The sequence below is a fragment of the Ovis canadensis genome, chromosome 18 (genome assembly GCF_042477335.2).
Source record: "Ovis canadensis isolate MfBH-ARS-UI-01 breed Bighorn chromosome 18, ARS-UI_OviCan_v2, whole genome shotgun sequence".
In the NCBI taxonomy this organism is placed as follows: domain Eukaryota; kingdom Metazoa; phylum Chordata; class Mammalia; order Artiodactyla; family Bovidae; genus Ovis; species Ovis canadensis.
In genome coordinates this window covers 19,400,735-19,423,675 of record NC_091262.1, presented here as the reverse complement: position 1 = coordinate 19,423,675, position 22,941 = coordinate 19,400,735, and the positions used below count along the sequence as shown (strand labels likewise).

Genomic DNA, 22,941 nt, shown 5'->3' with positions numbered 1-22,941 from the left:
GTGCAATGCAGGAGATACAGGAGATGCGGTTCGATTCCTGGGTCGGGAAGGTCCTCAGGAGAAAGGGAATGGAGCCACTCCAATATTCTTGCCTAAAAAATCCCTAGACAGAGGTGCCTGGCAGGCTACAGTCCATGGGGTCGCAAACAGTTGGACAGGAGCAACTCAGCACACACACACACGATGGACTACTTGAGGCAGGACTTGGACTTTCTAATGCCTTTTGAAGCTGGGTGGTAAGAGGCCACTAGTTAGCCGTTTCCTTCTTTGGTTCTTTGCCCAGAGTCGCAACCAAGGATAAAGGAAGCCTCCTCAGGAGACTACTCTGTCAGGCCCTTGGAGGTGCAAAATATATGTAGAATTGTAGTCCTTTGGCAAACTGGGGAAAGAAACTCATGTGGAGTATGAAGCTGGGAAGTTTTTTCACCTTTGAAATCAGACTCATTATTAAAAGAGAACTCATCTCCAGGTAGCCTATATTCCAGTACTACTAATAACTTTTAATAAAAATACATGTTTTTAAATTTTCTAGGTCACTTTTACAAAGAGAAAGTTTGGATTAATGAAGAAAGCCTATGAACTTAGTGTGCTCTGTGACTGTGAAATAGCACTCATCATTTTCAACAGCTCTAACAAACTGTTTCAGTATGCCAGCACTGATATGGACAAGGTTCTTCTCAAGTATACGGAATATAATGAACCTCATGAAAGCAGAACCAACTCGGATATTGTTGAGGTAACAAATACATCTAGTGATGCCTGAATTGCTGATAGTAATTAAATTAGATCACTTTTTATAGCCAAAACATAGATCTATTATATTTTTTCTATGAATTGTTTCTTAGAAGGACCTAATTATTACTATGTGATGACCCATTTATAAGCATATCCTAATCACCAAGAAAAAATAAACAAGGCTGATATAGTATGTACATCCGTATAATCTAACATTTCATCTGTGATTACTTTTTATATGCGTTTTAGAATTAATCTTATAAGAAACTATATCACTTTGGACAGTATGAAGTTTTAGTTTTTTTATGTCTTAATTATTTCATTACCTCAGTGACTAACCACAATTTTAAACACTAATGAAATGGAAGAAGTTATTCTGTTTTGTTTATAGTCCTTTAGTTCTGGGAGGAGGATGGTCCCTTTTTTTTTTTTAATTTCTTTTCCTTCGATATCTCATAGTTCTACCAACCTATTTAGTGAAAATAAAAGTTGTTTAGAATGATTTTAGTCCATTCAGAAAGTATTTTAGGACAAAACCTTAAAAAGGAGAATCAATATGCTTTTCCCTTTAATTCTTTCCTGTTATAAAAATCTTCTTAGATAAGTTTTTGTGTATATGTCTATAGCATTTTATACTAGTTTCACATTTACTTTTATCTTTTTATTTATACTTAGAAGTTTTGTTTTATTTTTGTTCAAAACAGGTTTTTGCCCCACTGCATAAAAAGATGTCTTTAATTTTATAATATTAGAAAACTATTTCAATAAATTAGAGATTTCCTTGGTTAAAATACTGAAATCATGGGAAGTGAAGCAGAAATAACCATAAGAGAAGAAATGTAGTCCCAACATAGGTTTTATTTCAGAAATTGAAATTAAGATACTTTATTATGTAGGGATCTAATTTATTTGCCTCCACACATTGTTATAGTTCTGAAAATGCATTTTAAATATCTCCCCTGTTTTTCTGCCTTAACCATTCCTTTTGGACAGTAATTGATTCATTCTAACTGCCAAAAAAAGTCCGCTACTTTCATTAGAAAAAATCCTTATTTTTTAAGCAAGCAGCTGCTTAAAATGGAAAGTAATAGTCTGACTACAGTTACAGTTTGTCTGTTGCTTGATGTGCCCACTGTTTTATTTGTGTCACTGTTTTATTAAGTGTCTGTGAAGCTTTTGATCTTGCTTTTGCTGATCACTTAAACTACATGGTTACATCTTTTAACTGGACTCCTTAGCACAGTTATGTTTTTATCAGTTGTAAATTATTTTATATCATTTAGCTTTTATGGTAAATCTTATTACTTATGTGCAATATAAACTAGTAGACTCTTGTTACATATCAGAATGCATTTTGAATCAAAATTTTATAAATTAGGGGATCTTGATTTGAATAAACTTCATAAGAGACTTTGTAACTGGATTTCGTTGAAACAGAAGGTATCCCTGGTGTTTAGTTTAAAATGACATCTTTATTTTAAAAACTCTCTGTCTTACCAAAAGCTCCACTACCTTAAATCAAAGAAAAAGAGTTGACCTTAATAAACAAATAGATATTCAGACTAATTTCATAATGGAAGGCAACCACCTTCCTTGACCCTAACTACTCTGCTGTTTCATTGCAGCAGTTTTTGTTCTTGGGCCCTGGAAGTTGAGGGTACTTTGCACAGACTAAAGCCTACTTCCTTGGAGAATATGAAGAATATAGGGTGACGTAATCCTCACAGAATTTTCAAATTACCTGAGTCTTCATCTCAGGTTGTGGTCAGCAGTGAGTGTCAGAGAGTAAATCCCAGTCATTTTTTAGCACTCCTCCTATATTATAGTTTACTTCGGTATGAAAGAAAATGTTTGCAGCTCAATTATCAGTTGGCATTTTGATCATTTTTTAATTGAATTTCTTAGACATAAGCAAACATGGATTTTACCAGTAACTCTTTTTGAAGCTCTGAATTATGTAAATACAAGACACATATGAATAAAAGACAGAAGACACATTGAATTATAAGGGATTTAATTTGTTGCGATAGGATAAAATTATAAAACTTAATGCACCTTTCTTGTATGTCAGTGTCTTACTTACTGAGTTAATCGTCATAAAACTGGATGATTACCATTATAAGACAGTCTTTCTTCCACATGTAAAGGTGATATGCAACTATATCCTCACTAGTAGTGCATACAAACTTGAGTTCTTTTTATTGGTTGTAGTGATGGCTTTATACTAATGGAGCTACCAAGATTGTTGTGGACCAGACTAAGTTAATATGATAAGAGTAATGACAAATACTTATACAGAGCTTCCTATGGGCTACTTTCTAAGTGCTTTACAAATATCTTACTTAAGTATATTTTTAGAATATCATTTTAAGTATATTTTCCTTTTACATATAGTTTTGTTTCAAAGAGTTATAGTAATTGGAAGCAAACATTTAGACTTGTGTTTGTTTATTTAACAAACATTTTTGAGGGACTTCTGTGTGCCAGGGACTCCACAAAGTGATTTTTAGATTTCAAAATCAAGGCACAATACTGTTTTTTTTCCTACCTATGGTTCTGTAAACCACTGAAATATACTTTTACCAACTGAAGATTTTATATTAAACTTCTGACAAGTTGGTTCTGGACTCTTTGGCTATCTCATGTGGCTGAGTACATCAGCAATAAATAGAGTCATGTGCAGCTACAAGTGATTTACTTTAGACTATTACCTTATGTAGTATGAACAACAGTGAAACTAACTGAAAACTTCATGAACAGCTTTCATAAGGCCTCTAACCTGAATTCACCCATTTCCTCTTGCATATGATAGTTTTTAAAACTAGCAGGATTTTACTTTCCCACTTGTTACTAAAATATTCTTTGACAGAATCTTGAATATGTTAAAATGGAGTCTTGTGTGGATGTATTTGTATTCTATTGGATTCAACACACAGGCCCTTTTGATATGTACTGGGTAGAATAGGGGGATGCGTGCCCTGTACTGTTGATCACATCTACATAGTCTACGAAATAAGGACACACATGAAATTAAATCTAATATGTTTTCTGGGAGCACTGTAGAATAAATACAATAAAGTAGAAGTAGTTGGTATTTGAATATTGTGATGATAAACGTAGGAGGACATAATACATTCATTTACCTTTCAGTTTTTAACCACAGGTATTAGGAACACATATATAGAATGGTGTTTGTATCTTTGCTTTCCTTATTTCATATACATTTTAAAACCAGTCTCAAAATTTTAATCAGTTTTAACATTTTAATCATAGTTGATAAGAATTTTTTTCTTTATAGCTTATTAAAAGTCAACAGCATTTATGTATTTTAAGTTGCATTTAGGTATTTTAAATTAAGGTTTGCAGTGTTGGATATATATATCACCTATGATGTGGTATATTCTTTATTAAAAAATGAGTTTTACTACTTTAGTACGTATAGTTCATTAGAAAACATCAAGATATACATTATATCTTTTTATGTATGTACACAAAAAAAGATGGCAGATTTTGTTTGGTCCTATCAAAGATAGTAATTTAACCGAAGGTACAAAGAAAATGTTATAACCCCCAAATCTTCTTTTCAGGATATTGATTTAAAAATTTGTGAACTTTATTATGCGATTTTATAAGAATATTAGATATATCCTAGAGTATTAGAAACTAGAAATAAATATCACCAGTATAATTAGTTGCCATTATTCATTCACATGTGTGTATAAATTGAATTTAAACTCAATAAAAGCCTAGACCATAGAATGGTTCTGCATCAAAATAAAAATTATGCTAAAGGAATGAAGTGAAGTAGCAGCTGCTACTCAATAAATGCCCAAGATGACTTTGTAATGACATATCTTTCACTTTGCAGTATTTGCAGTAATATTTGAAATATTAGGTATTTCTCCATGTAATATATTTAAAATGACTTGGTGGCATTGAACATTCAGTAAATAGTTCATGTGGTGATTCAGATCATCATGCTGCCATTTAAGCATGTAAATACAGAAGCCATGCCCATTGTCTTTCTTATTAATATCTTGTGAACTGTTCCCACATAGCAGTACTTTATTCATCACAGAATACTATAGTATTAAAAAATTTTTTTTCACTTGATTAGATATTATTTGATCTTCATATCCAAGGTAAGCTTTTTCAGAAGCAGAAGTTGAGACCAGAGTTAAATGACTTGCCTAGAGTCATGTAGCAGTTTAATGGGAGAAGTGGGTTAGAACCTGGGTTTTTAACATTAACTCCTCCCTTTGTTCCCCAGTTTACCAGATCCATCGGAGCTCTGCAGCATTTCACCATAAACAGATAAGATTTTATACATATACCAGTAATGTATTAACATGTGACAAACATGAGTAAGTTTTCCTCAATAATGAACAGAAAATTAGTGAGGTAATTGCAATAAGAATAATATAAAACATTTATCAATGTACTCATTATGACCTGGTACTCTTCTAAGGGCTTTTATTGATATTATCTTATTGATGAGATGGTTAGATAGCATCACCAACACAATGGACATAAATTTGAGCAAACTCCGGGAGATAGTGGAAGACAAAGGAGCTGGCACACTGCAGTCTATGGGGTCACAAAGAGTCAGACACAACTTAGTGACTTAAAGACAACAAAATTATTTTATCGAATCCGTCTAATTGTCCCCATTTCACAGGTGAGAAAATTGAGGCGCAGTGGTGAATGAAGTAAAATGATAATTTGCATTCTGAAGGAAGAGAAAATCTACTTTTTGAGTCGTAATAGTTCTTCCCTGCTTTAAAATTACAACAGAATTTGGAAGTAATATAGAAAGGAGGATAGGGCATCAATATAAGATGCGTTTATGAATTATTAAATAAAAACAGCTGGTAGCAAAAGTAATCATACCAGTGATTCATGCCATTTAAAATCAGTGGTTCTTAAAGTGTGATACCTTGACCAGAAGCATCAAGATTACCAGAGAACTTGCTAGAAAGTTTTGAGGTTCCAACTCAGACCTATTGCATCAGAGACTTTTGAAATGAGACCTGAGCATCCTGGTATTTATTAACTTGAATCGACTTGTCCTAAACATGCAGTCTCTCAGCAGTGGTTATCCAGCTTTTAAAATATATTTATCTCTAAGACTTCCTCTGAAATAGTTTCGAGTTGTGAGCAAGCATAAGTCATATTTTTTAAGACCTTCTAAAGAATAGTTCAAGATAGTATGCTGATATTGGTGTGAATTGCAAACTATTTTTAATGGGTGACATTTTGATTTAATTCTATATGATTATCAAGTGCTTCTTTGAATGTATTTAGGGGATCTGGTGGGGATGTGTGGGGAGATGGACTCCAGTTCCTCAGTTGAGCAAAAAAGATGGATGACTTTTTTCTCCTGAGATCACCTAGCTACAGAACTGGAGGTGCGATTATGTTTAGGATTTCTGACAGTATTATTATATCCTCAAAAAGTCTTTTTGAGCCCATCAGTTTTTTTCTCCGCATATTACAGATGAGGAATGGAACAGACAGGGAGTGTTTAAGAGGCTTGCCTAATGTTTTACAGGGCTGCAGTGGAGCAGCAGGGAAAGGGAAAAAATAATGAAACATCTGAAGACAAGACAAAGCTTTCCTCCACCTCCAGCCCCCTGCCCTGCTCTTTTATTCTAACAGAGCCTGAAGCAGCAGGACGGTGATGCCCAGGGTGAGGCCCCCAATCCTCACGGCCCTCCTCCTCCGCCCACATGTCCTGCGCCATCGCCTCATGCAGCAGTCACTGTAGCTCCTGCAGTTTTGGTTTTACTATTTTCATTTTGCTATGTATTTGAATATTATTATTTATCATACAAGTATTGGTTTTCATTTACGTGCTTTTTATAAGGAATTGTGCATTTCTGCGTGTGATTTTTATTTTCTTGAAGTCAGGTTTTTCTCCATCAGAGATTGATGTTACTGAAAAATAAACAGGAGTTCATGTCATGGGTGGAAAGGGTTGTGATATATATATACATATATGTCACTTCATAATACAGCTCATTTCTGTAATGTATTTCTTGTGATTATTGATAAATATCTTTGTATCCTTTTTATATCCATGTGTGTCATGGGTTGAGTGTTTCAGTACTTATGATGAGATTAATCGTTCTTTTTTCTCGGGAAGTTCTTCAATACATTGACCAGATTTTTGACCAAGGAGGGAAGGAGGGTACAGAGAATTGGGAGAAGAGTGGTCAGAAAAAGCTCCTTCTAGAGGCAACACCATCACCTGAGTCCTTTAAAGGGTAGGGTTGGAGAGAGAAAGGGGGTTAGAATCAGAAGAAAGGTAGATGGGGTGGGATAGCTTATGTGAAAAGTAGGAAATGAAGCATAGCATGCTTACTTTACAAAGTTAAAAATCAGCTAAGAATAGCTATAGTGTAGTGTGAAGAGTTTGGAGAAGGAAGTGGCAACCCACTCCAGTATTCTTGCCTGGAGAATCCCAGGGACAGAGGAGCCTGGTGAGCTGCCCGTCTATGGGGTCACACAGAGTCGGACACAAGTGAAGCGACTAAGCAGCAGCAGCAGCAGTATGAAGAATGGAGATAGCTAAAACGCGAGAAGTAAACCAGATCCCAAACAGATGTATAATAAATACCCTTGACTTCCTTCTGAAGATATGGGTACCTGTTGAAAGAGCCTAATAAAGCTACCTGAGTTTTACTGAGTCTTGCATTTCCCAAGCTGTAAATTGTTAGAATTGCTTTATAGTTTTTTTGAAAGGCGTTGAAGAGAAGTGAAAAGGGTAAAAGTATTGGATGTACTGCATTATTTCTTCATTTTTCAATTTATCGAACTGATGTTTATCATACTGTATATGAGACGTTGTACTGGACACTAGGAGTATGGTGATAACTGGACATGTTTCTCTGTTTCCCTGATAGGGTTATGTGTGGCTATTTTATTATCTTACCTCAGAAGTCCCTTTGTTGGATACATTTCAGTATGGATTCAAGGCACTTAGAATTCTAAGATACTGATGTTTACGACCAAATATTAACCATTCAGCATATAAACATTATATTACTATTAGAGCTGGAAGCCTATTTAGAGCAAAAGATGTAGAGTGCTTACCATATTCAACAATGATATGGGTATGCCTGAAAAGCAAGATATATCTATAGTCTTAAGTGATATTTCAGTTCTTTTATATAAAGATAGCTAATACATTCAATTAAAAAAAACTGGCCATTCAATTCATTTAAAATTAAGAGGATAACTATATATTTATTGGTGCACAAGTAACTGTGGTTTTGTCGTGTTGAAATTTGCCATTTGATATTGGAATACATTCTTAAATGTGGTTTTGTTATATATCATTTTAATACACATTTCTTACTTTATATATATTTTTTACTAATGACTTATTTCCTGTGCATTTTAGATTAGGGAAATGATGTTAGAAAAAAAGCAAGTTGAAAGAATTTTCTTATTTTGAGTTCAAAATGGGTCATAAAGCACTGGAGACCACTCACAACATCAACAATGCATTTGGCCTAGGAACTGCTAATGAGCATACAGTGCAGTGATGGTTCAGGAAGTTTTGCAAAAGAGACAGTAGCTTTAAAGATGAGGAGCATAGTGGCCAGCTATTGAAAGTTGGCAGTGACCACTTGAGAGGATCATGGGAGAAGTTACCTAAGCACTCGACCATTTTACTGTCGTTTGGCATTTGAAACAAATTTGAAAGGTGAAAAAGCTCAATAAGTGGGTACCTCATGAGCTGACTGAAAATTTTAAAAAATGGTCGTTTTGAAATGTCATCTTATTCTGTGCAACAACAGTGAACCATTTCTCAATTGGATTGTGAGGTGTGATGGAAAGTGATGACTAGTTCAGTGGTTGGACTGAGAAGAAGCTCCAAAACACTTCCCAAAGCCAGAGTTGCACCAGAAAAGGTCATGGTCACTGTTGGGTGGTCTGCTGCCCATGTGATCCACTGCACCTTTCTGAATCCCAGCAAAACCATTACATCTGAGAAGTACGCTCAGCAGATCAGGGGGATCCACAGACAACTGCAGCACCTCAGCTGGCATTGGCTAACAGAAACGGCGCAGTTCTCCACAGCAGCGCTCCACCACGCATTGCACAACCAGCACTGCAGAAGTTGAATGAATAGGACTGCGAAGTCTTACCTCATCGACCATAGTCACCTGACTTCTCGCCAGCTGACTACCACTTCTTCAAGCATCTTGACAACTTTTTGTAGGGAAAACACTTCCACGACCAGCAGAAGGCAGAAGATGCTTTCTAAGAGTTCATTGAATCCCAAAGCACAGATTTTTATGTTACAGGAATAAGCAAACTTAATTCTCATTGGCAAAAATGTGTTGATTATAATGGTACCTATTTTGATTAATAAAGGTATATTTGAGGCTAGTTATAATGATTTAAAATTCACAGTTCAAACCACAATTACGTTTGCACCAACCTAATATTTTGAAGTTATTTTTGTAGCTCAGTCCTGCGAGGAACTCAGTTTTGGAATCTATAGTCTAAAGAAAGCGAGACGTTTTCTTGGCATAGATAGTCATAACTGTACTTTTTAATTTACAATTGTGCTATCAGTGTTGTACCTATAAACAATTCCAATGGTAGTGTAAACTGCTTATATAAACAATTTTGAATGATAGTATGCACATACATTATAATTATCTAGGTTTTTGTTTGAAGGGTTGATTCGTACCTGTAATGTATGCTTTAATCCTTATGTATCCTAAGGCTGTTCTAGCACACTGGTATGTGATTATTACATTTATTTATTCAAATAATATTTCTAGTAGTTCTTATTTTAGTTCATTAGCACTAAAGTACCAGAAAGTAAACTTTTAGTACTGTTTTGAAAATGTTAGTGAATAATGTTGGTAAATAAGCTATATGCTTGAGTCTTCGTGAATGTATGAACGCTTGATTATTCATATTGGAATTTACCTCTTATAATTCAACAGAGAATCTTTTTCTGAAAGATTTTGCTACTTTACAAATTTTCTTGCATATAACTGGTTAGTTATTTTGTGGCAATTCCTGGACTTGACTTATTTCTAGAATCTGTCTTAACCTCAAAAATATTTATGTTCTATGAAGAAAACTTAGAAATATCAGCTAGTATTTGTACAGGAATTTAAAATTTTTGCTTGCTTCTTTATGCCACCAGTGTTCATACAGAATTATCTCATAGTATTAAGTAATTAGAATATTGTTATTGCTGTTTTCCACATTTGTATAGCTCATTAAGTTTTTAAAAATTGCTCTGTTACTTTGAAGAGTAAAACCTACCAGTTATGTTCTGTAGGACAGTAGAAAGTAAGATTTTAGGTGGATATTTAGCTGTTTTGTGAGAAGTGATGTTAGAATTCTCAAATCCTATCATTTGATATTTTCTTAATAACAGTTCAAATATAATTAGTATTGTAACTAGCATTTCTTGGATATATGAGTTACTGAATGATTTTGGGTATGCACATAGAAAAAAATCATTATCTGTTTCACATCATACACAGAATTTCTGTTGAATAGAGAGTTTGTGTAGAGGAGTAATAAAATAAAGGAAAAACAAATTGGGTATAGTTGATGGAACGTCTTGTATTCCAGGCTGTGGCATTTGACATTTGTCCTGTGGTCACTGGACAGCTGTTAAAGGTATTTAAAAGTCCAAGTGGTCAAATAATTGTAAGAATGATAAGCTGGAAACAGATAACTAACTTTTAAAAAGAAGTTTATAGAAATAGACTGTTACCTCATCTCTTAATTATGATAGATTTTTAGCTATGTTGAGATTTATATGATGCTATTCCACTTGGTTTGAAAGGGGAAGTAGGATTAAATTGGGGATTTAGGCTGTGTTCTAATTAATACATTGTTAGTTGGATTTATCCCAGGAATGCAGGGTTGACTTAACAGAGTATCCTATTATTATGAACGAAAGTTTTAATATGTCCATGCTACATGAATAATCCATATAGAGTCAAGCAAATGCCAGTCAAGATCCCAACGAATTAATTTTTTCAAGAATTCAAAAACTGACCCTTAAATATATAGGGAAATTAAGGGGATAAGAAGATACTCTGAAGAATAGCAAGATGAGAAGCTTTGTATTACAATATATTGAGACTAATGTTATAGCTATAGCAACGTGGCATTGGCACAAATACTAAATAAATCAATGAAGTAATAGCTCAGAAACAGAACCATGCACATAATGTGGTGTTGCACGTCAAAGGGGGAAAGAACCAACTCTTTAGGCAGTGATGCTGGGACATTGGATACATATATATGGGGGAACTGTGAGACTGAACCTACCTTGTATCTTATACAAAACTGACATCCTGAAATATTATCGACCTAAATGTGAAAGGCAAAATTGTAACACTTCTGGGATATAATGTAGGAGAATACCTTCATGATTTGGAGGTAGGGAAGGAATTCTTGTACAAGACATAAACATTGCTACCATAGAGGATAATTGTAAAGGAAAAATGAATAAATTTAATTTTGTTAAGAACCTGTATTCATCCAAAGACAAGTGTTAAACATGTCACAGAGTAGGAAAGGATTGTTTTCAACAGTACATAAAAGTGGCAAAGAACTTATGTTGATTACAAGTAAAAGAATGACTGTAAAGCGATAAGAAAAAGACAGCTCAATAGGAAATTGGCAAAGTCCTGGAACACTTGGCACCTCACAAAAAAGAAAATGCAAATGGCTAGTAATTTTGAAATGTGCTTCATTTTCTTGGTAATGAAGGGAAAGCAAGTTAAATTTTCATTGCAGGTAGAATACATTGATACAACTACTTTAAAAAATTGTTCAGCATTATCTAGTGTGACGATATCATTTTATGAACTAACAGTTCTGCTCTTAAGAATATACCCTGGAGAAGTGTGTGCAGATACACAGTAAACTATGTCTGCAAAAATGTGCATAGCTCCATTTTCATAATAGCTCATAGGTTGAAGCACCTTCAATGTCTATCTGTAATAGAATGGATAACAAGTTTTCTCCCACATAATATAGTACAGTATTCAATAAAAATGTTCAAGCTGTAACTACCTGCAACCCCAAATGTCCAGTGTATTGAAGGAGAACAGACAAAATAATACAGTGCATATATTTCATTCACATAATATTTAGAAATATGTGCATGCTCAGTCACTAAGTCATGTCTGTTTGCAACCCCATGGACTGTAGCTCACCAGGCTCCTCTGTCCGTGGGATTCTCCAGGCAAGAATACTGGAGTGGGGTGCCATTCCCTTCTCCAGTGGATCTTCCTGACCCAGGGGTTCAGTCCATGTCTCCTGCATTGCAGACAGCTTCTTTACCAGTGAGCCACTGGAGAAGCCAGTTATAGTTTGAGGGATATATATCATAAACCTATGATAAAAGTACAGGAAGTTGACACCACAGACTTAGGATGGTATACTATGGAGGAGAGAGGGGAGGGTTATGTGATTGAAGGAGATACACACGGTTCTGGTTCTAGTGTATTTTTTGACCTGATTAGAATTACTGTTGTTCACTTTGTAATTGTTGAATTTTATATAAATTTTGATGCACCTTCTGTTGGTGGTGGTTTAGTCACCAAGTCGTGTCCGACTCTTGGCAACTCCATGTTCTATAGCCTGCCAACCTCCTCTGTCCATGGGATTCTCTAGGCAAGAATACTGGAGTGGGTTGCCATTTCCTTCTCCAGGGGATCTTCCTGACCCGGGAATTGAACCCAGGTCTCCTGCACTGTAGGCAGATTCTTTTACCGACTAAACTACGACGGAAGCCCTTTTATGTATTAAGTCCAGTTTTTAAAAAACGTTTTTGTTTTCAAAGTGTCTGGAAAGAATAAGTATCTTTCAGAATTGGAAACAATTATTAAAAATGGAAGAAAGGAGAACCTTTCACATTAAAAAAAGTTCTAAAATCTAGTTTAAGTTCCTTGGGACTTAAGACATCATTCCATAATTTTAAGCACTAATATATTCTTTATGCTAGAGGTGAGAAATTATCCATTCAGCCAGTGTTTATGGAGTTGTTTAGTTGTTTCACTGAAATGTGATTTAAGGTGGTTGATAATATTGTGGATTGGTATAATTGATGAGCTCATCGTGCATTTTAAAACTATGTGTATATACCTTTTGAGTACTTTTAATTCCCTGGTTTCACTTCTAGGTGCTATGATTATTACTACTTTGGAATGGAATTTGATAGTTATCATTATAAAATTGAGTGTGTGTCAAAGAATATTTTTAATTCTTGGTTGACGGTAGTTAAAAATACAGTCTTATTTGACATGGGCTCTGTTAAACAGGCAGTACAGACTCCTGAATCCAAAATTCATTATCATCTAAAAATTCCAGAAAATACCAGTCCTCTGGGATTTTTATCAGTTTTTATTTCAGACTCCACATGATTCAAATGTTTATTTAAATATATTTACAATGAACAATATCCTGAGTCCTAAATTTCCTCATTCTGTGAACAAACACCAAAGGTTATAGTGAGTGTATATATATATATATATATAAAAGCATATATATTTTATATATATCTGCATTGTATATATAATTTCCATGGAGAACAAATGTTATTTTTATTATGTTTGAAATTTTAAATGTTATTTTTTTGCTGATGAAAGAATATAAGCAAAAGGAAATCTATTTAAAATTAGCTGCCTCTGCCTAATTTATAATCCTTTTTGAAATATGTTTCTGTTTATTGTGTTTAAAAAAAACCCTGAGATATCCAGAAAAAAGTCTAAAACAGCATTGTTCTTGCCTCCTCAGGTTTCTTTTTCCTGGTTTCTATCTCCTTTTTACTCTTCCCTTATTCTTGCTGTCTTCAGTGGGCTTCCTTGGTGGCTCAGAGGTTAAAGCGTCTGCCTCCAATGTGGGAGACCCGGGTTCGATCCCTGGGTAGGGAAGATCCCCTGGAGAAGGAAATGGTAACCCACTCCAGTATTCTTGCCTGGAGAATCTCATGGGCAGAGGAGCCTGGCAGGCTACAGTCCGTGGGGTCACAAAGAGTTGGACACGACTGAGCGACTTCACTTGACTTCAGTTTCACCAACAGGTTTAGTAATGTAAACCAGAAAGTGACAAGCAAATGTTCAGTGCCAACCAAACAGTGTTTTATATACCCAGAATTCTGAAACTGTTTCTTTGAACTTGAAAGATGAGGTTGTGAATACTTTATAAGTAGAACAGTAAAATATGTTCTTTGTTGTAAACAAACAGTAAAAGATCTTTATTGGTGTATATTCCATACCATAATTTGAGTCAGCTTTTCCAAGTTTGGGATCTTTTCTGGTCTCAGTTATGGAGGCATTAGCCAGGCTTGCTTAGGAGACTTAGATGACTTAGGTAAGGAGACTATTAACTAATGACTCAAAGAATTGTGACAGTTTTTTTTCATAAAGGTTCTTTGATTATAAAGAATAGGAATTCATTTGAAGTGACTCTAACTAAAGAAGAATATATTGGAAAAATATAGGCAGATGGCATCCAAGTCTGAAAGGAATGCCTGGCTTCCTTAAGGCCTGAAGAGGAACTCTGTCTCAAAGTTTCCATAGTCCCTCATCTCTGCCACCATGGCTAGTGTGCAAGATGACTCTCCTGAAGGCACAACTGATGGTCTTCATGTAAAACTAATTGATGTTCTAGGTTCTTATACAATTAGCCATTTTTGTAACCAGAACATAATTCCCAAATTTTAAAGAAACTTAAGTTATGATACTGTCTTGCTGATGCTTTCTCAGTAGTATAAAAGATTTAGTGAACTGTGGACCTTTGTCTCAGTGCTAACATGATTTTTTTAACAGAGTTGATCCTCTGTAGATGACATGGAGTTTCTCTTATTTAAGAAAAGTATGACTTTTGATTTTTAGACCTCTTGGTTTATTCTTCAGCCGTCTTTGTTTAACATAAGATCCAAAATAAGAACTTTTGGCTGTTAGTTGATTATAGCTAAATGTACACTTAAAATGAGAGGTCTTCTTGCACTACCAGTTCTAATCTTTCGTATCCAAAAGCCCACTGGAGAGTATCCCAGAAGCTTTCAGAGTCTAGATTGTTATTAGTTGAACTTGCATACGAAATTATAGTTATAAAATTGTGTTTTTGTGATTCAGATGCAGTCAGCTGTCAACAATTTCTGTGGATCGACCTAGTACAAATTAATGTCTCTGAATTGCCTTATATTATTGCTTAAATATAACAAATTCATAACTTTTTGTTTTAGAAAACATCTGAAGTAACATCACATCATCCTGGTCTCTCCTTTGCTATGTGGTTTTTTTTATTGTGCAGGTATTAATAAATATTTTATATGTGTGTGGCACCTTGTTTGTCTAGACTCTGAAAATGTAAAGCAGTCTATACTTCAGTCTGAAAGTTCATACATTAGTTGAAGAATACAGGAAAAAAAGCAAGAGAGTTCCTGAAAAACATCTATTTCTTCTTTATTGACTATCCCAAAGCCTTTGTGTGGATCACAAACTCTGGAAAATTCTTCAAGAGATGGGAATACCAAACCACCTAACCTGCCTGTTGAGAAATCTGTATGCAGGCCAGGAAACAGTTAGAACTGGACATGGAACAACAGACTGGTTCCAAATAGGAAAAGGAGTATGTCAAGGCTGTATATTGTCACCCTGCTTATTTAACTTCTATGCAGAGTACATCATGAGAAACACTGGACTGGAAGAAGCACAAGCTGGACTCAAGATTGCTGGGAGAAATATCAGTAACCTCAGATATGCAGATGACACCACCCTTATGGCAGAAAGTGAAGAGAAACTAAAAAGCCTCTTGATGAAAGTGAAAGAGGAGAGCGAAAAAGTTGGCTTAAAGCTCAGCATTCAGAAAACGAAGATCATGGCATCCGGTCCCGTCACTTCATGGGAAATAGATGGGGAAACAGTGTCAGACTTTATTTGGGGGGGCTTCAAAATCACTGCAGATGGTGACTGCAGCCATGAAACTAAAAGATGCTTACTCCTTGGAAGAAAAGTTATGACCAACCTAGATAGTATATTCAAAAGCAGAGACATTACTTTGCTGACTAAGGTCTGCCTAGTCAAGGCTATGGTTTTCCCTGTGGTCATGTATGGATGTGAGAGTTGGACTTTGAAGAAAGCTGAGTGCCGAAGAATTGATGCTTTTTAACTGTGGTGTTGGAGAAGACTCTTGAGAGTCCCTTGGACTGCAAGGAGATCCAACCAGTCCATTCTGAAGGAGATCAACCCTGGGATTTCTTTGGAAGGAATGATGCTAAAGCTGAAACTCCAGTACTTTGGCCACCTCATGAGAAGAGTTGACTGATTGGAAAAGACTATGATGCTGGGAGGGATTGGGGGCAGGAGAAGAAGGGGACAACAGAGGATGAGATGGCTGGATGGCATCATGGACTCGATGGACATGAATCTGAGTGAACTCTGGGAGATGGTGATGGACAGGGAGGCCTGGTGTGCTGCGATTCATGGGGTCGCAAAGAGTCGGACACGACTGAGCGACTGAACTGAACTGAAGTAAATACAGTGTTGCATATGTTACATGAATGCTCTGAAGAGTAAGTGCTCTTACAATTTCAGCATATGAAGCAGTGGGGAAAGAAGGTTTCATGGAAAAATGCAGTTCAAACTAGGCCACAGTGAGCTATAAGGTAGTCACACAGGTAAGAGAGAAGACAGGGTTTCAAGCAAGTGGGGTAACATCAGTGAGGGATTTTTATGACTGTAAGGAGGACAGTAATTTTGACTACTCTGGCTGGGTCAGAAGTTTCAGGGAGCATAAAAATGGGAAAGGAAAAAAAGGCTTTTAGGTAACTTGCAGTCAGGCTAAGGAATTTTGATTTTGTACTCCATGTTTGTTATTTCAGGAGGGATGTAAGATGTATAAAACTACTGCAGTTTCAGGGAGAAAATAATAGAAATTATATTTTATCCCAAGATTTGTTTGTTACTGTTTTAGAAGATTGACAGTCATTCATGCTTATAATTTTTTCAGTGTATGCATATATTAGGGGCTGTGCATGAAATATGTTTACAGGTGGGGTGGGATAATCTAAAAAGTTGAGAGAGTACTGCTTTTAGATCACTGAGAGCCATCAAATATTTAAAACAAGGGTGACAAATACAAAGTGATATGGAAGAGAACTGAATCTGTAACAATTTATGGGACAAATTAGAAGAAAGAGAAGTGAAGGAAGGTATAGTAAGAGTCCAGGTATAAAGCAGCACAGGCCTGCGTGAGTATGGAGGCAGTAGAAGTGGAATAATATATCTACAAAATTTGGAATTCCATGTTAATGTGGGGAGGGAGCAAAGTGAACAGCAAGATTGCTTGCTGTGTTGACTAGACATAGCTAAGTCCAAAGAGGAGATCTATTGATACTTGATAAAAGATAAGAAATTCCATCTTGATTAAATTGAAGTAGTGATATTAGCCGAATATCCAAATGAAAATGTGCATTTGTCACTTGGGTGTATAGTTTTTCAAAGTTTCAGAATAGATTTGGAAGAAGGTATAAAATCATTACTCTCATCCAACTATAAAGTGAGCTTCAAGTTACTCTTCATTTCAACAAAACTGATTTAATTAATACCAAAACTGAGAAGAAAACATCCTTTTACTTGTAAGTTTCATTTAGGTATATCCTGTTTGGAAAGTTTAGATACATTATAGGGATTCCTTCTCCCTGGAAATGCTTATAGTCAAAACACTACCTACTCTTTCCCCAATAGCTTAAATTTTACTTTGGCCCTCGTAAGCTTCAGATGGAGAAGGAACCCTGTTTTGAGAGAGTCTGTGGTTTGCACTTTTAGATGATTACACTCTTAATACTTGTAGTATGAATAATAATTTCATTTATGAATTGTCACAAAAATTAAGGATTATTCTCCTTAATTTCTTGAATAAGAGGACTAAAATCTGATAATTCTCTGATCATAATTATCTTAATTGTTGATACCATAATAAATTAATACAGGTCATTAATTAGGTAATCAAATATTTAAAAAAATTTTAACAGCACATTGTTTTTTCTTTTAAAAATCAATACTCAGTCCAGTACTAAGTTCTAAAAAGAGCAGACTCTTTCCCCTGCATTTGGATCTGCTGTGAATCATGAGTCAAGGGTGATTTCACTCTTAGAACTGTTAAACAGGTCGTTTTGTGTTTTCTCCAGAAAAAGGTAAAATCGTGACTCTCAGCTATATAATGAACATGTCAAGAGTTTAACTTACTAATTTCTGAGGGAGCACAAAAAATGTTGCAGCTGGTTAAAGGTAAATCCAAAGGTAAAGCCAAAGACAAGTGCACGAGCCCATCTAGAAGCTTTTCTGTTGATTCAGACAGTGAAGACTCTGCCTGCAATGCAGGGGACCCAGATTCAGTCGCTGGGCTGGGAAGATCCCCTGGAGAAGGGAATGGCTACCCACTCCAGTATTCTTGCCTGGAGAATTCCAGTAGAGAGAGGAGTCTGGCCGGCTGCAGTCCATGGGGTCTCAGAGTTGAATGTGACTGTCACTCATCAAGAAGGCAAAATGAATTTTATTCATAGATGCAAAACTGACCTCTTCCTCATTGAGAAAAGAGGTCAGTTGAGACCACCCGCAGACAGCATCTATTTGTATGTCTATAAACGGTAATTATTTGTATTACTCTCAGCTTTCTACAAATAAACTTCTGTTTCTGCAGAGTTGTAAAAGAGCTCAAAGACCAGCACAAACCTCAATGAATCAGATAACCTGGAAGGATGTGTCCTAATGGATGCATTGCTTTAAATTAAGGATACTTAGCAATTATTTTTTCATCCCTTTAAGAAATTTTTACAATCTGTCTTTATGTAATGAGTATTGAAGGTAAATGTTATCTAAGGGTATTCATTATTTAAAACCTATGTAAAATTTCTCAACATCACAAAAAGAAAAGCTATTAAAGAGTTTAACTTTGTTGTGACAAGTAGAAAGTTTGTGTTTTTAAAAGTGTTTAACTGACACTCCAAAAATAAAATGTCTGTCTTCTGTAGAAATAGATTGATAAAATTTGTAGGTACACTAATTTTACAATTTCATGTAAATAATGTTTCTAGTTAGACCCTTTAGATATATTTGGAACACTGATATAAAGACACAGAACAGATTGTATCAAGACAGCATAAATTGATTAATAATTTAATTTTTCATCACCCATTGATCCCTTTAGCAATTCATAATCTATACTTCAGAATACAGTCATTTAAGAAAAGCAAATAGAATACATTAACTTAAGTGATGTATGCCCCTGAAAATATCAAATTATTCTGGCACAATAGAGTCTTCCCCTTAAGTTTTGCCATAATGGTCTGAAAAACTGTCAATCACATGTGTAAGAATGAAATACTTTAAAAATCTTGCTTATTTAAGAATGTGGAACATTATTATCATCAGTAATAACTATAAAGAGTACACAGTGCTAATATTCTTGAATGTTCCCACTTAAAAGCAGACTCTCCCCTTAATGGGGACCTTTCAGGTTGTATTTTCCAAGTGTTTTTATTGAGGCTAGCTTGCAGTATTTAAGAAAGCTGAAGCTAGCCTGTTTCTTATATGCCTCGCCTGACCTTGTTAATAGATACCAGCATTCCACTTGTTAGTACCAGTGACACAGGAGAAACTTTTAATATTATGGTATGGTGTATTGATAAAGAAGACAGAAAAAGTCTTTTTATGGTAGTTGGATCCGCAAAACAACTCTTCATGTTCTAGTGATAAAACCCAAGTTGGATATCCAGCAGAGGTACATGAGCTTATCTGTAGAGCTGATACAGCCTCTTGAATTCTCTCACCATGACAGGAACCCCATCTAAAGTGAAGGCTTGCAGAACTGGAGATACCAGAACACTTTTCTTCCTCATTAGTACAAGTAGGGTTAACCCTACTCTTCTAGGATAAAAGTGTGTGATTATTAAACAAAGGCCATATTCTTTTTCTTCTGTAATTTGAAAATGTTCAGAGAGACACACTTGGGTGATTGTTGTTACTAGAAGAGCAAGACTGTGAATTACCTAGCCTTAAGGTATAGGAACAGGAGGGAGAAATATCTGGAGATTTCAGGATAGAATAAATCAACTTCATGATAAAATCTGTATATAGGCATCTACTGTATTTGTTGTTTCTGTAGCTGTGTTGGTTATGAGAGTTCATTGTGTTCCAGTATTCTCAGTGTTAACTTCTTCATTGCTGATAGCAAGTTGCAGAGCTTTGGCAGGCAGAATTTGCTACCATGAATGGGGCAGAATTTATCTTCACCCTTTAGTTATAAACAACAGGACTTTTTATGACTAAGTATACATAAAAGTTCAGTGATTACTTAGACCCACATATATAACTTAGAGCCTTGAGGCTAATTTTGGAGAAATAGGTGTGGTGTATGCTGCCTCACACGCTAGTAAAGCAATGCTCAAAATTCTCCAAGCCAGGCTTTAGCAATATGTGAACTGTGAACTTCCAGATGTTTGAGCTGGTTTTAGAAGAGGCAGAGGAACCAGAGATCAAATTGCCAACATCTGCTGGATCATTGAAAAAGCAAGAGAGTTCCAGAAAAACATCTATTTCTGCTTCATTGACTATGCCAAAGCCTTTGACTCTGTGGATCACAGTAAACTGTAGAAAATTCTGAAAGAGATGGGAATACCAGACCACCTGATCGGCCTCTTGAGAAACGTATATGCAGGTCAGGAAGCAACAGTTAGAACTGGACATGGAACAACAGACTGGTTCCAAATAGGAAAAGGAGTACGTCAAGGCTGTATATTGTCACCCTGCTTCTTTAACTTCTGTGCAGAGTACATCATGAGAAACGCTGGGCTGGAAGAAGCACAAGCTGGAATCAAGATTGCTGGGAGAAATATCAATAACCTCAGATATGCAGATGAGACCACCCTTATGTCAGAAAGTGAAGAGGAGCTAAAAAGCCTCTTGATGACAGTGAAAGAGGAGAGTGAAAAAGTTGGCTTAAAGCTCAGCATTCAGAAAACGAAGATCATGGCAACTGGTCCCATTACTTCATGGGAAACAGATGGGGAAACAGTGGAAACAGTGTCAGACTTTATTTTTGGGGTCTCTAAAATCACTGCAGATGGTGATTGCAGCCGTGAAATTAAAAGACGCTTACTCCTTGGAAGAAAAGTTATGACCAACCTAGATAGTATATTCAAAAGCAGAGACATTACTTTGCCAACAAAGGTCCATCTAGTCAAGGCTATGGTTTTTCCAGTGGTCATGTATAGATGTGAGAGTTGGACTTTGAAGAAAGCTGAGTGCCGAAGAATTGATGCTTTTGAACTGTGGTGTTGGAGAAGACTCTTGAGAGTCCCTTGGACTGCAAGGAGATCAAACCAGTCCATTCTAAAGGAGATCAGTCCTGGGTGTTCTTTGTTAGGACGGATGCTAAAGCTGAAGCTCCAGTCCTTTGGCCACTTCATGCAAAGAGTTGAGTGATTGGAAAAGACTCTGATGCTGGGAGAGATTGGGTGCAGGAGGAGAAGGGGACGAGGATGAGGGGAAGAGGATGAAAAAGCTGGATGGCATCACGGACTCGATGGACAAGAATTTGAGTGAACTCTGGCAGTCGGTGATGGACAGAGAGGCCTGGCATGCTGCAGTTCATGGGTTGCAGAGTCGGACATGACTGAGCAGTTGAACTGAACTGAACTGATGCTGTCTGCTCATGTTTAGTGATGTGTTGTGGTGGAAGTTTGAGGCATTATGGTGGGATTCCCAGTGCATGCCAAGAAATTTGAGCAGTTAACATAGACATCCCAATGATTACTTCTGATTCTTTAAGCATCAAATTGAACAAAGTGAAATTTAAAAATGGAACAGATAAATTTTTAAAAAATTCTCATATCTTAATGTATTGTGTGTTTATATTTTACTACTTTCAAGAAAAGAATTTAAATAGCATTCACAGTTATTATAAATGATGTTTGAAAGGATACCAAGATCCATTATTATGAATTAATTTAAAATATACCTTAAGTTAACATAAATAATCATTTGCAGTACAAATGCATTCATCTAATGTTAGTCTATTGTTCAAACATTTCTTAGGCTAAGTTGGTATGCCTACTTGGAAAATTTTAACATCTGAAAATTTCTCTGTGGTTGGCTTGAAAATCAGCAAATCTAAAAGCTATCTAAGTTGTTGAGCTTAAAAATCTACTTTAAAAAAAATTCTACTTTATAATAAGACCGATGAGGATTTTTTTTTTTAATTTAGACATTCTGGAAGTTAATTAATATTCTATAGATTAGTAAGCCCTAGTCTTTTAACTAAACAAGTCATTTTGTGGTGATTTTAATTAGAAAAATGCAATATGAAAAAAAAAAACTGTTCACTATATTTTTATCCTTAAGTAAGAAAACAGAAAAATAATCAATATGGTCCAGGACATTCAAGAAAATTCTCCAGAAAGTCAATTCAGTGGATTAAATTAATCCATGAGGGAGCTCTATAGAAAGAGGTAGCAAAGGGTGGGAAATATCATGCTGAATTAGTTTTTATCACAAAATTTAAAGATTTGTGAAGTCAGTAATATGTACATTCTGTGTAAGAAAGAGTCATTGCTGTCATACATAGATAGGTATTTGAGTTTTTATGCTTCAGAGTTATGTAGGAAAATCAATGTGCGTGCATGCTAAGTTGCTTCAGTCGTGTCCAACTCTGTGACCACATGGACTGTAGAACTCCAGGTTCCTCTGTCCGTGGATCTTCCAGGGAAGAATACGTGAAGGTGAAAGTCACTCAGTCCTGTTCGACTCTTTGCGACCCCATGGACTGTGTAGTCCATGGAATTCTCCAGGCCAGAGTACTGAAGCCTTTCCCTTCTCCAGGGGATCTTCCCAACCCAGGGATTGAATCCACGTCTCCTGCATTGCAGGCAGATTCTTTACCAGCTGAGCCACAAGGGAAGCCCAAGAAGGGAAGCCCACTGGAGTGGATAGCCTATCCTTTCTCCAGTGGATCTTCCTGACCCAGGAATTGAACCAGGGTCTCCTGCATTGCAGGCAGATTCTTTACCAACGGGGCTATAAGGGAAGCCCTAGAGTGTGTTGCTATTTTCTCATCCAGGGGAGTCTTCCTAACCCAGGGATTGAACCCACATCTCTTACATCTCCTGCATTGACAGGAAAATCATAGCATTTAAGAACAAAT

The 22,941-nt window shown here is 35.9% G+C and overlaps 1 protein-coding gene across 17 annotated transcripts in view; it reads left to right on the top strand.

Moving 5' to 3' along the window:
• MEF2A (myocyte enhancer factor 2A) overlaps positions 1–22,941 on the top strand; it is a 187,707-nt gene that overhangs the window by 113,256 nt on the left and 51,510 nt on the right. For all 17 annotated transcript variants that reach the window (XM_069559212.1, XM_069559210.1, XM_069559217.1 and 14 more), the window contains one exon: positions 533–736. In XM_069559212.1, coding sequence (XP_069415313.1) covers positions 533–736 — 204 coding nt within the window. The remainder of the gene's footprint in view (positions 1–532; positions 737–22,941) is intronic.